The sequence below is a fragment of the Caenorhabditis briggsae genome (assembly GCF_000004555.2).
Source record: "Caenorhabditis briggsae complete genome, chrI, whole genome shotgun sequence".
NCBI classification, from domain to species: domain Eukaryota; kingdom Metazoa; phylum Nematoda; class Chromadorea; order Rhabditida; family Rhabditidae; genus Caenorhabditis; species Caenorhabditis briggsae.
The window spans coordinates 14,670,638-14,683,627 of NC_013489.2; the positions used below are offsets into that span (position 1 = coordinate 14,670,638).

The window sequence follows — 12,990 nt, forward strand, 5'->3', positions numbered from 1 at the left end:
GAAGAAAATTCAAAAAAAGGTGCCGCCGGGGGACGAGGATTTTCAGTGAGAAACCTAGGCCACGGCACCTGACAGCCTTTTTTTCAAGTCGCCGACAGTGGTTTTTTACGTTTTTTACCTGCCGGACATGAAATTGAAAAAAATCCGGAATATTTGCCACGTAGGAAAGGAGCCCGCTGCCGTGGCCTAGGTTTCTCACTGAAAATCCTCGTCCCCCGGCGGCACCTTTTTTTGAATTTTCTTCCTTTTCAACGGCTTTTTTTGGGAAATTCGGATTTTCTTTGAATTTTTTCGCAATAGTATTTGAAAAATAGATAAATTTTAACACATTTTAATGCAATAAAAATGTTTGGTCGGAGTCCCCCTTTAACACCAAGGAAGAACTAACGGACTTGGTTGCGGATATGGGGACCCTGTAAGTAATCTAGTCTTTACCTTTACTCCCATGCCGGTCTTCTTCAAACCGGGCACCGTGTTCTCTTCTTCTTCTTCCCCTCCTCCCTTTTGAATATAGTGTGGCCGTCACAACACAACAACACAACATAAAATCAATAGTGATCTTTTTATGGTCCCACCACTTCCCAACCGAAATGTCTTCTTTTCCTTTTTCCTTGTCAGTTCTTTATGGTTCATTATTACCTTTGATTTTTACGGTTTTCTCTACCTCTACCTCATCCCTACACCGGTTCACACTTCTTCTATTCTCATTTTTGTAGGTAATTGTCATTATTCTCCTGAAGATGGCATTAAGCCGAAACGTTGAGAATAAATAATTTTTATTCAAATTCGTGCCTCCCCAACCGATAAGGTCACCAAGAAGATTCTTCATACACAAGTTAAATTTCAACAATGCACGAAAGACGGATTGTCTATATCCTATCAATAACTTTAAAGGCGCATAACTCAAAAACTACAGTAGCTAGAAAAAAGTTAGCAATTATAGACATGTTGGAAATTCAATTTTCTACATTTTTATAGTTTACAAAATTTTTCTAGATCTAGTAGTTTTCGAGATATTCGCATTTTCAGCTCCAATCCTTCTCCGACGTCTACATCGGTCGACGTCTTCGTCGACGAAAACGTGGAATCGAAGATGAGATTCTGGCCGAGATGATATTCAGTGAGCAGATACAGTTCATTGAGAAGCTCTACAGATTTCGACGTTTCAAACGCGCTCCAATGATGAACAATGGGGCGCTGATTCATGTGGTGAGATAATGTTCTAAAACGTTCTAATCTTTCTCAATTTTAATAGTTCTTCAATCAAATTTACTATCAATTTGACCCCCTTAGAATTTCCTACAAAACTAGCCAAGAAGCATCTTTCTAGCTAAATTTTGAAGCGAGTTATGCGTCTTTGAATTTTGGCGAGAGCGCAGAGAAACGAGAGTGTCTGCGTCTCTCCCCCGTATCTCATCTCAAAATGGTCCGTTTTTAGTAATTTTTAGTTCATTTTAAAGGGGAAAACTTGGAGAATTAGAGAACACATTTTAAAGAAGTAGATAAACTAATTAAGGTCCAATTAAGCAAATCAAGTGCGCTTAAAAAAGAGAGGTATTATTAGAAAGGTCCCATGGACGGCTGAGAGTTCCGTTTGGTGACACTGAGGGCATTTTTTGACAAAGAAGACGGTGTCGAAGGGTTTTGAAGAAATCTGGAAAATTAGATGTCTATCTAACAGCCGCCCACCCAACCCACCCATTTTGAGCTTAATTATCTCGATTTCTAGAAGAGATATCAAAAATGTGTCAACTGATAAAATTTTGGTGATATTATGATTAACATTTTATTAGTTGACTATTTTTTGATATCTCTTACGGGAACCGAGATACATGGGCTAAAAGTGATCAAACGATCCGAGGGGGGGGGGGGAAAGGTAAGGTGGGAGGGGCCTGCCCATTTGAACCACTTTATCTCAATTCCTGTAAAAGATATCAAAGATTTGTGTTAATTAATAAAATGTTGCTGATTTTATGATAAACATTTTATCAGTTAACAATTTTTTGATATCTTTCACAGGAAATGAGATAATTGAGCTTGAAGTTGAGGGTTCGAGTGGGCTACTCACTTCTAATGGCTTTCTTGTAATCTTTGATGATGAAAAAGTTGGGTAGAGGGTCCAAAGCAGGGTACAAGCAAACAGAAATAGAGAGGAATTGTCCGTAATACTCATTGGATTGGTCCATAGCGGCAACAGCGTAAACGATTGAAGCAGGAATATGAATTAGGCAGATTGGGATGAGTGTTTGGAAAACCAAAGCATAGAATAGTTCAGATTGAATTTTTGCTTTGCTTTGAGAAGCATTCATAGAGATTTTATGGGTTTCTTGGTAGCATTTGAAGCCAAATATGAGGATAGTGGTGATGGAGATGCCCTGAAAAGCGTTGTTTTCCTCCAATAGAAGGTCTTCCATCTTGGAGCCAATTTATCTAATTTTCTGTGAGAGCTATCAAAAAGTGGTCATCTGATAAAATGTTTATCATAATATCACTTATATTTTATTGGTTGACCATATTTTGATATCTCTTACAGGAAACTAGATAAATCGACTCAAAGTAGAGATCTTCTAATAGCTCTAGATGACATGAGCTATATGCTATGCTTCACTCGCCTGTACGCGTTTTCTTGGAATTCTAGTTTTTTAGCGTTTTATGCCATTTTGTAGCCCTTTTTAAGTTCTACAAAATGATATAAAAATCGATAAATTTTACCATTAGTGATAAGAGTTTGAGCCGTTGAAAAAAACAGTTGCTCTAGGCCTCCACCACAAACTTTGAGTTTTTATCTTGGTTCCTATAAAATATATCAAAAAGTTGTCAACAAATAAAATGTTTCTGATAACATGATAAACATTTTATCAGTTGAAAATTTTTTGATATCTCTTATAGGAGCCGAGATAATTGAGCTCAAAGTTGACCTGCGCTTTTTGGCGCCGCTAGCTTCAACTTTAAGAGTTTTCATGATTATTTTTTGACCTATTTTTATCGATTTTTCAATAAATTTTTGAGATTTCAAACTTTTTTGAGGAAAAATCCAAAAAAATCGCATAAAAACCATGAAAATTATCAAAAAATCGATAAAAAATAGGTCAGAAAATAAACCTAAGCTCCGCCCACTCTCGAATTTTCGGCTGCAATGCGCTTTTTTTTTCTCAAAAAATTTAAATTTTATTTAAACGAATGAATTTGGCTTGAAAAATGCTTCTAAACGAGCCCAAACTCGTCTAGGCTCCGCCCACTTTGAAATTTCGTCCAGCAGACACGCGACGCACGACCGCGACGCGCCTAAAGTGGACGGAGCCTAGTCGTGTTTGGGCTCGTTTTGAAGAATTTTTCAAGCCGAATCTAATGAAAAGGGTTAGAAATGCTGAAATTCTGTAGAAATGCAATTTATGGCTACTGTAACTTCTCGCCTAGAAAACGCAAATTAGATGACAAATTGAAGATAATGATAGATTTGCAAAAAAATAAGCTTGAAAAATAAAGTGACGAATAATTAGGTGTTTTGGTAGACAAATTGAAAAATATCAAGTCAGAAAATCAATCCTTTGGGGAATATGGTTCCTCAAAGTAGTTTTTTTTGTACTGTTAACTTTGAGCTCAATTATCTCGGCTCCTGTAAAAGATATCAAGAAGTTGTCTACTGATAAAATGTTTGTTATGATGTTAGCAACATTTTATCAGTTGATCACTTTTTGCTATATTCTACCGGAACCGAGATAAATTAGCTCAAATTCACAGGTATGCGTAACTCACAATAAAAACGCTCTGAATGCCGATTCCAACCACTGATGGCCAGTGAACAAGACTATTTCCATTAGCGTCTTTTGTATAAAACAAGACTCCAACATATGCGATTTGATCTAGACTTAACCCCATTGGAATTGCAAATCTTTCACTGAAAAGGAAAACTGTCTGTCTGTGTGTCGGTTTGTCCAAATTGGACAAGCCAACTTACTTGACCATCTGATCGGCCTCTGGAAATGGTTGCATGGTGTCCCATGCCAATAATCCCCATACTACACCAAAAACAATGGAAAATAAGACCATAAAGATAATAGTCCGCCCATCGGAATCTCTGAGAGCTTTCGAGCGAGACAGAACCATATACCGATAGATAAAATGATTGGCAAATAGAGACATTGACATTCCGAACATATTACAAAATAGGACATTTAGAAATTGTAGAAATGGTTTGGAGATTTGGAAGAAGCATGTCTTGTCAACACGCATCACTAGGAAGTTCCAGCAGTCGGTGGTGACGAGCACCTAGAAGCGGAAGGGTTATGATAAAAATATAGGGGTGGTAGACAAGTTGCGCCCGTGGTGTATGCGGGTGCGGCGCTGCTTTTGGTGCACACAGATGGAGGGGCTTGTTGGTTCGATTCCCTCGTGGGCTTTAATTTTTTTTCTTTTTTTAAGACTTACCGGAACAGTCAACCCATGCAGTATAGCAAATAGAATCTCATAAACCGAGATATAAACCATTAGATATCGATAATTACCAAATTTGCTCACAGATTTCTTCATAACCAAACAGATTAGAACCAAGTTTCCAATTATAGCGAAAATAGCAGCGATTCGCTCGACATATGAGAAAAATGATGGGAACATTTTGGTGGTAAAGAGAAAAATGAAAAAAAAAACGCTAATGAGAAAAGTGGGCGGAGCTTTGAAAAAAGAAAAAAAGTGACATAATTTTTGTTATTCAGATTTTTTTGCAAGTGCCAATTTAAAAATGAGTAATTTCACGAATCACGATGGAATAGAAGATTAAGGGTTTATTCTAGACAAAATTCCAGCCAAGATAAAAAACACGGAAACGAAAATGGTGGAGATCTGTGGAGCCATTACACTCTAATAGAGTGCCATCTAACTTTGAGCCCCTATATCTCATTTTCTGTAAGAGAAATCAAAAATGTGTCAACTGATAAAATGTTTATCATAAAAAAGCAATATTTTATCAGTTAACAGCTTTCTGATATCTTTCATGGGAGCCGAGATAAATTGGCTAAATGTTAGGTGAGGAGCACCTAGAGCTACTCAACTTTTCAACGGCTCAAACTCTTATCACTGATAGTGAAATATATTGATTGTTATATTATGTTGTAGAGCTTAAAAAGAGCTACAAAATGATATAAAAACCTAAACACCCGGAGTTCTAGAAAAATGCGTACAGACGATTAAATTGTTGTATAGGGCTCATGCCAGCTACGAAGGTGCCTTAACTTTGGGTCGATTTAACTCCTTTCTAGTAAGAGATATGAAAAACTTGGTAACTGATAAAATGTTTATCATAAAATCAGCAACGTTTTATCAGTTGACACATTTTCCATATCTCTTACAGTAACCGAGATATATGGGTTCAAACTGTAGGGTGGCCTTCTACCCGATGTCCCTTTAAAATTAACAAAAAAAAAACTATTTTCAGTGGAATCTAACACCGTCTATGATGATTCGAGAAGCTTGGGAGGCTGGATACAACGCTAGTCGGGTTACTGTAGCCGTTGTGGATGATGGTGTTGATGTGGGCCATGTGGACTTGAGAAGCGCCTTCTCGCCACGTGTCTCCTTTGATTTTGTGAAGTTTGGAAGTTTGCCGATTCCGACGATCTCCAAGGAAACGCAGTAATTTTTAAAAATTTAGAGAATTGAATTTCCTACATTTTTGTAATTGCTAACTTTTTCCTAGCTACAGTACTTTTTGAGTTATGCGCCTTTAAAGTTAGCGTACCGTCTCACCCCCATGGGGATAATTACTTTAAAGGCGCATAACTCAAAAACTACTGCAGCTATCAAAAATTTGTAAACTACAAAAATGTTTGCAATTAAATTTCCTATATTTCTGCAATTTACAGTTTTTTGAGATGGCGCACGGAGTACGCTACCTTCAAAGGCGCATATCTCAAAAACGACTGTAGCTGGAAAAAAGTTAGCAACTACAAAAATGTAGGAAATTAAATTTTCTACAGTTTTATAGTTTACAAAATTTTGATAGCTACAGTAGTTTTTGAGATATTTGTTTTTCAAATAGGTGCGTTGTTTTCTAGTGTTTTCCAGTCAATTTTGGAACAATTTATATGTTTTTTAGCTGAAAAAAAACAATTTTAGACACGGTACCCAATGCGCTGGTCTAGTGTCAATGGAAGGTAATCAGTGTGGGCTCGGAGTGGGTCATGGGGCAACACTTGGTGCCATAAGACTATTGGGACAGGACGAGTTGAATGATGCATTGGAAGGCGATGCGTTGGCATTTGAGAAAGATTTGGTAAGTTATATTATGTAGAACAAAACTAAAGCTGCATTTTTGTAGTTGACAACTTTTTTATATCTCTTACAGGAAATGAGATAAAGTGGTTCAAAGAGGCAGGCCCCTCCCCCTCTCCACCCTCTGGTAGTCTCATTACTTTGAGCCCACATATCTCGGTCCCTATAAGAGATATCAAAAAGTTGTCAACTGATAAATTACTTATCATAATATCAGCAATATTTTATCAGTTGACAACTTTTTAATATCTTCGACAGGAATCGAGATAAATAAGATCAAAGAAAAAGTGCGCTTTACCGACGGTGCACCGCGCATAGCGTCTATTTTGAGCTCATATATCTCATTTCCTGTAAGAGATATCAAAAAGTAGTCAACTAATAAAATGTTTATCATAATATTAGCTACATTTCATTAGTTTATCACTTTTTGATAACTCTTACAGTAACCGAGATACATGCCCCCAAACTGTTAGTGTCCATCTGTGTGTCTGTGTATCCATTTTAATTTCAGATAGACATTTATTCAGTCAGTTGGGGACCAAAAGACGATGGATTAACAGCTGAAAAACCTGCAAAATTCACACAAGACGCCATTAAGAATGGAGCGGTTTTTGGGAGAAATGGGAAAGGCAATATATTTGTGTGGGCCAGTGGAAATGGAGGAGAGAATGGGGATAATTGTGCACTGGATGGTTATGTTAGTAATGAATATACGGTACGGTGATCATTGAGAAAATTTGAAAAAAAAAATTTTCGAAAAAATTTTTTTTTTTGAAATTTTTTTTCAAAATTTTAAATTTTCAAATTCTTCAATTTTCAGATAAGTTTCGGTGTCATTAGCTCCTCTGGTGTCCCATCGGCTTATGCGGAAGGTTGTTCGGCAGTTTTAGCAGCAGTTTCCGGTGGAGATTCTATGATTGTTGGTTTTTTTTCCGAAAATTATCAATAGAGCGCGTTTTCATTTTTCCAGCTATTCTTAAGCTGAATTGTCAATTTTCAAAAATTCAAAAAACCAGCCTTAAAAACTACAAAAGTTGGTATTCTCAATAGAGCGCGTTTTCAATTTTGCAATTTTGCAATTTTTAATTTTTTTTTTTTGGAGTTTTAAATTTCGGTTTTTTTTTATTTTTGCACAACTTTGCGAAAACTGGAAACGCGCTCTATTGAGAATGCGATTTTTCAATATAATTTGTGCAAAAAAAAGGATTCTCAATAGAGCGCGTTTTCAGTTTTTATAGCGAAATTTCGTCGATTTTGTGAGATTTTTTTCCGAAAAATTTTAAAAAACCCGATTTTCAAAAAAGTTCTCAGTAGAGCGCGTTTTCAATTTTTCGAAAATTTTTCGAATCGCGCTTTTTTTTAATTTGTCCCTTTTCGGGATTTTTTTTTTGAAAAATGAAAAATTGTATTCTCAATAGAGCGCGTTTTCAATTTTTTCATGCGAAAAATTCGTCAATTTTGTGAGATTTTTTTTTCCAAAAATTCAAAAATCCAATTTAAAATTTCTCAGCAGAGCGCGTTTTCAATTTTTCGCAACACTTTCAAATTGCGACTTTTCAAAATTAATTGTTGTAATTTTTTTCGAAAAATTAAAAATAAAATTGTATTCTCAATAGAGCGCGGTTTCAATTTTAAACGCAAACGATTCGTTAGTTTTGCGGAATTAATTCTTCGAAAAATTCAAAATTTCAAGGAATCGTATTCTCAATAGAGCGCGTTGTCAATTTTTTTAATGCGAAAAATTTGTCAATTTTTGTGAATTTTTATTCGAAAAATTCAATTAAAAAATTTCTCAGCAGAGCGCATTTTCAATTTTTCGCAAAATTTTCAAATTGCGATTTTTCAAAATCAATTGTTGTAAATTTTTTCGAAAATTCAAGAAAAAAATTTTATTCTCCATAGAGCGCGTTTTCTTACAGCAAAATACTGGTATTTTTTTGGGAAAATTCAAAAAATCAATTAAAAACTTTCCGAAAAAAATTTATTCTCAATAGAGCGCGTTTTCAACTTGTCCAGTTTGACGAAAGCTATAAGTTTTGTGAAAAAATGTATTCTCATTAGAGCGCGTTTTCTCTTTTTCTTCCAAATATCTCACAAAATCAAGACAATTTTGTGCAAAAGTTTCAAAAAATTCTCAATAGAGCGCATTTTCCAATTTCCAGCAAACCACGGGTCTCGAATCCACGTGCTCCTCGATCTCCGGCTCCTCCGCCTCGGCTGCCATCGCCTCCGGAATCATCGCATTGGCACTAGAGGCAAAGTGAGCAATCTGTGTGTCTGTGTGTCTGTATCTCCTTGAATTTCAGCCCCGCCCTCTCCCAACGCGACATTCAACACCTCATCGTCCATTCCTCAAACTCCAGTGCCGTCAAAATTCAATTTCAGACAAATTCCGCCGGACTGAAATTCCACCCAAGCGTTGGCTTCGGTCTCCTAGATGCCAAGACACTGGTCGAGAAGGCTGCCACGTGGCAACTTGTAGATCCTCAGAAGACGTGCTCCAGAATCCAGCTGACATCTGGATCCATCGATTTCTCCGATTGCCAAGAGATTTCCAGAATCGAGAGGGTCATCCTGACCGGATCCATCTGTCATCCCCATCGTGGCAAAGTCCGAATCCTTCTAGAATCGCCACGTGGCACTGAATCCGAACTGTTGGCGGTTCGGCCATCCGACACGTCGCCGGACCTTCTGGAGTGGGATTTCGTGTCAGTGCACTTCTGGGGAGAGGCGCCACGTGGCATTTGGAAGCTGAAGGTGGAGAGTGAAGAGGAGCTAGAGAGACGAGAGGATTTCAGAGTGAAGATGAAGGAATTCAAGATTACTGGAATTTAATAAATATTTTAATTTTACATATCTTTGTGTGTGTGTGTGAGTGTGTGTAACGCCTTCTGAAGATGTTCTCGTTTTAAGTACTGACTATTTTAATTAGTCATTTCTGGGAGGCCGCAATACACAAGAAATTCTTTTTTGGGGGCGGAGCTTATAGGGAAAGGGGCGGAGCTTATGGGAAACATGAAAAATAAGTTAAAACGCGGGGGAAGCTGCTCTCGGGAAGCTATATATTATTCACAAGACAATCAAAAATAAGTTATTCCAATGAGATTTTGGCCAACTCGTAGTCGGTGGCGCCGGCTTCCGAACTGACAGTAGTCCGTTGCTTCTCAACTGGAGCCGATAGGACGAGATGGACGGTGGCGAGTTGTTCCTCGTTTCGGTGACGGAAGTCCAGAAGGTTCGGCGAGGAGTGCGTCGGGATGATGGTGCACGAGTGCGCTGGAAATTCAAGCATTTTTGTCGATTTTTAGTTTAAAAATAGACTCAAAATCATGATTTTTAGGTCAAAAATAGGCTAAAAATCCTGATTTTTTTGGTGAAAAATATGCTGAAAATTCTGATTTTTTGGTCAAAAATAGGCTAAAAATCATAATTTTTAAGTCAAAAATTGGCTAAAAATCTTGATTTTTAGTTCAAAAATTGGCTGAAAATCATAATTTTTAGGTCGAAATAGGCTGGAAATCATGATCTTTCGCTAAAAAAATGGCTTAAAATTATGATTTTTAAGTCAAAAATCGGCTGAAAATCATGATTTTTAGGTTAAAATAGGCAGAAAATAATGGAAATTTCTGACAAATCGCTATTTTCTAGCCTATTTTTGTGATTTTTCAATAATTTTCATGGTTTTTTGCAATTTTTCTTAAATCATATTCTCAATAGAGCGCATTTCCTTACCTCCATCACACCATGTCTGTTTCCCGAGAAGCAGTGCTTGTAACTGTTCTCCAGTGATCTCCTTCGATGCCAAAATCACATTTCTCGATCGAACCTTTGAGATGAACTCCTGGAGTCCTTCAGCCGACGCCGTCGTCTCCAGCTTCTCATTCCTCGGCGCAGTGACCACATCGAAGTAGTAGGGACGAGCGAAACGGGTGGCCTTGACGACTGCAGATCCCGGGGCCACTGGCATATGCAACACCTCCTTGGAATCGATCTTCTCACTCTCCTGAGCGCACGCATTCAGAATATCATCGAGTGCCGGGTCAGTCTTCTCATATTCCACTGGCGCTCCATTGGACTCCACTAAACTGGAGCGAGATTGCATCAAGTCGTGCTTGGCGGCACCATTCGTGACTGCATTATGACCGTTGGGCTCTTGTGGCACTCCATGATCCTCGGAACCATTCGAAACGATGCTATTGGCGAAGGCGCTGGTGAACGGCATCGTCGCCTCTTCGATCATCTGATTGCTCAGCTTTCGAACGTACTCGTCCGTCTTCTCGTCCAGCGCCAGAGTTTGAATTCCCGCCGCGAGTTGAGTGACGTCTCCGATGGCTTCAGCGAGGGCGGTGCCGGCTTCCGTAGACTTGTCGGTATCCATACTGATCTCCACGAGTTTGGAGAGCTCCTCACTGCAATCGGCAAGTGTTCCATCCTCACGTGGAGCTTGTGGAATCAGGGGTTCCTGGAAAAAAGGAATTGAGAATGAGCACTTTCTGTCTGTGTGTCGGTTTGTAAGGATGTTCGGGGTCCATCACCTAGCCAAAGACTCCCAAGTGCGATAGAAAAAGGTATATATAAATGATCATGCGCATGCCAAGGTAGCAAAAATGAAATCCACGTGGATTTAAACTACAGTACCTCGAACCCAGGTGCAATCTTGACGAAATCATCGTCCAACTTGATGAGTCCGTCGTTTGGACCCAGGGGAGTCGGTGCAACGAACGGAACCGCCGCAGCAATGTCCGGAAGATCCGGGTCGGGTGTGGAGATGATGACGTGGCCGGATGGGACGGCTGGAGCCGATGGTTCTGGATGTTCTGGCTTCATTGGGTCGAAGTCGGCGAGAGGATCCTTAGCGACGTCACCGTCAGAAGGCTCTGGCTTCTTAAACGCGTCAATTGGCTCGGGGATCTTGTCCTCCACGTCTTTTGGAGTCTCTGGCTTCTCTTCTGCCTCTTTAGCCACGTCATCAGAAGGTTCTGGCTTCTTGAAAGCGTCAATGGGCTCAGGAATTTTCTCCTCTGGAGCTTCTGGAGCCTTTGGAACGCCCGACACCTCTTCTGGAGTCTCTGGACCTCGGGATCCTTCTGAATCTCATCCTCCACGTCGGCCAAATTCGCCACGTCATCGACTTCTTTTGGTGGCTGAAAAGTGTGGTTTGTTGGGGTTACACGAGACGACACAAGACTAGTGCTACAAGCTGACGAGTACTACATCCACGTGGCTCAGTTACCTCTGGCACCGCTTCCTTCTTCTTCTGATCCTCCTCGTCGTCGTGATGACGTGGCGGCTCTGGCGTTGGTGGGATCAGAACGATGTCGACTGGTTGCTGGTGGGATTCTCCAGAAGCTGGGAGGAGGTCCAAATCGATTGGCACGCCGTCGAGAACGATGGAGGCGATGGGGACAGCCTGAAAATGGAGTCACGACACTGCTAGAGAAAAAAAAGCTGTCTGAAATTCTAGAAAAAAGCTGAAAATCACAATTTCAAAACTAAGAACTATCCAAAAATGCCAAAAATCAAAATACAGTAAGCTCGAAAATCTAACAAACGGGCTCCATTGGACTTACCGGTGCTACTGGAGCCGGTGTGGTCACTGGAGCTGAAGCAGCAGGTGGCGATGGATCCTTCTTGGCAGCCACTGGACGGCTTGTCTTCGTAGGAGCCGCTCCCTGAACCTTCCCGACTGTCTTCTTCAGAGCAACGGGCTCTGCGGATGCCCGTGGAGCGGAAGATCTCACTGGAGCCTTTGGGGCGGATACTGGAGCTTTTGGAGCTCCTGGAGCTGATCGTGATGGTGGCGCAGCTTTAGCTGGAGCGGCTGGCTTGGCTGGAGCTGGCTTGGCTGGAGCTGGCTTCGCTGGAGCTCCGCGAGCCGGTGCCATAGCTGGCTTGGAAGCTGGCCGGGATGATGGAGGAGTTGGAGCTGGCGCGCGAGAAGTGAGAGCTCTCGCTGGAGCAGCTGTGGTGGGTCTAGATGGCTTCGCAGCGGCTGGCTTAGCTGCAGGGTTGGTTGCTGCGGATCTTGGGATTGCTGGAGCTGGAATTGCAGTCAGGGCATCCTTCGACTTGACAGTTGGCGCGTTGAGGAATGGGAGAGCCTTTGCGGCCTTGTCCAGAGATTGTTGGATGCGAGAAAGGCTCGAATTTCCTGACACCAACACTCGCACCACTGGCTTCTCGGCCTCTGCAGGTCTCCAGAGGAGCACTCCAATCGTTCCGTGCTCTGCGCCAGCCTTCTCGACCTCTGACTCGTTTCCTCCGGCCAACGCCTTGGTCACAACCTCCGCATCCTTGGTGTCTCCTGCCAAAATGTACAGGGAGAGGATTCCTTTGGAGTAAGATTGATACAAAACGTGTGCCGGGTATTTGGGGTCGAAAATCAAGGATGTTGGAGAGAGAAGCTTCGAATTGGCCTCCTGAATCGCTTTGACGACTTCTCCACTGCTTCCTGACTTCGCTCCTTTGAGTGGTTTGGTGTTGGTGAAGACAGGCAGGGAGTTGCCCTGGAAAAATCCTTTTCTAGCATTTCTAGACGATTTTTTATCGATTTTCGGAGCTACCAAATTTTTTGAATTTGGCGCCAAAATGCGGGTGTCCCGGAGGAAGGGAAACAAGGCGTTTTTGCCTAAGCCTATAATTTAAAAAAAAATCTTTAAAAAATTTCAGCCAAAAAAGTGCTGAAATCGGCGAAAATCAGTAAAAATCGCACATTTTTGGCTG

General features: G+C 40.5%; 3 protein-coding genes across 3 annotated transcripts in view; 1 reads left to right on the top strand and 2 right to left on the bottom strand.

Moving 5' to 3' along the window:
- Cbr-aex-5 overlaps positions 1 to 9,102 on the top strand; it is a gene marked incomplete at both ends in the record, with an annotated part of 9,890 nt that extends 788 nt beyond the window's left edge. The window contains 7 exons of the mRNA XM_045241556.1: positions 1,030 to 1,209; positions 5,432 to 5,628; positions 6,112 to 6,268; positions 6,779 to 6,982; positions 7,088 to 7,186; positions 8,430 to 8,527; positions 8,574 to 9,102. Of these exons, the coding sequence (XP_045096887.1) occupies positions 1,030 to 1,209; positions 5,432 to 5,628; positions 6,112 to 6,268; positions 6,779 to 6,982; positions 7,088 to 7,186; positions 8,430 to 8,527; positions 8,574 to 9,102 (1,464 nt within the window). The remainder of the gene's footprint in view (positions 1 to 1,029; positions 1,210 to 5,431; positions 5,629 to 6,111; positions 6,269 to 6,778; positions 6,983 to 7,087; positions 7,187 to 8,429; positions 8,528 to 8,573) is intronic.
- Cbr-str-245 lies at positions 2,061 to 4,614 on the bottom strand (the record flags this gene model as incomplete). The annotated part of the gene is made up of 4 exons (XM_002640611.1): positions 2,061 to 2,375; positions 3,757 to 3,898; positions 3,959 to 4,269; positions 4,429 to 4,614. 4 exons carry the CDS (start codon positions 4,612 to 4,614, stop codon positions 2,061 to 2,063), a joined length of 954 nt encoding a protein of 317 aa, XP_002640657.1.
- A 256-nt stretch (positions 9,103 to 9,358) lies between the features above and the next one.
- CBG19716 overlaps positions 9,359 to 12,990 on the bottom strand; it is a gene marked incomplete at both ends in the record, with an annotated part of 5,135 nt that continues 1,503 nt past the window's right edge. The window contains 6 exons of the mRNA XM_045241557.1: positions 9,359 to 9,543; positions 10,000 to 10,729; positions 10,906 to 11,304; positions 11,343 to 11,411; positions 11,501 to 11,677; positions 11,820 to 12,773. Of these exons, the coding sequence (XP_045096886.1) occupies positions 9,359 to 9,543; positions 10,000 to 10,729; positions 10,906 to 11,304; positions 11,343 to 11,411; positions 11,501 to 11,677; positions 11,820 to 12,773 (2,514 nt within the window). The remainder of the gene's footprint in view (positions 9,544 to 9,999; positions 10,730 to 10,905; positions 11,305 to 11,342; positions 11,412 to 11,500; positions 11,678 to 11,819; positions 12,774 to 12,990) is intronic.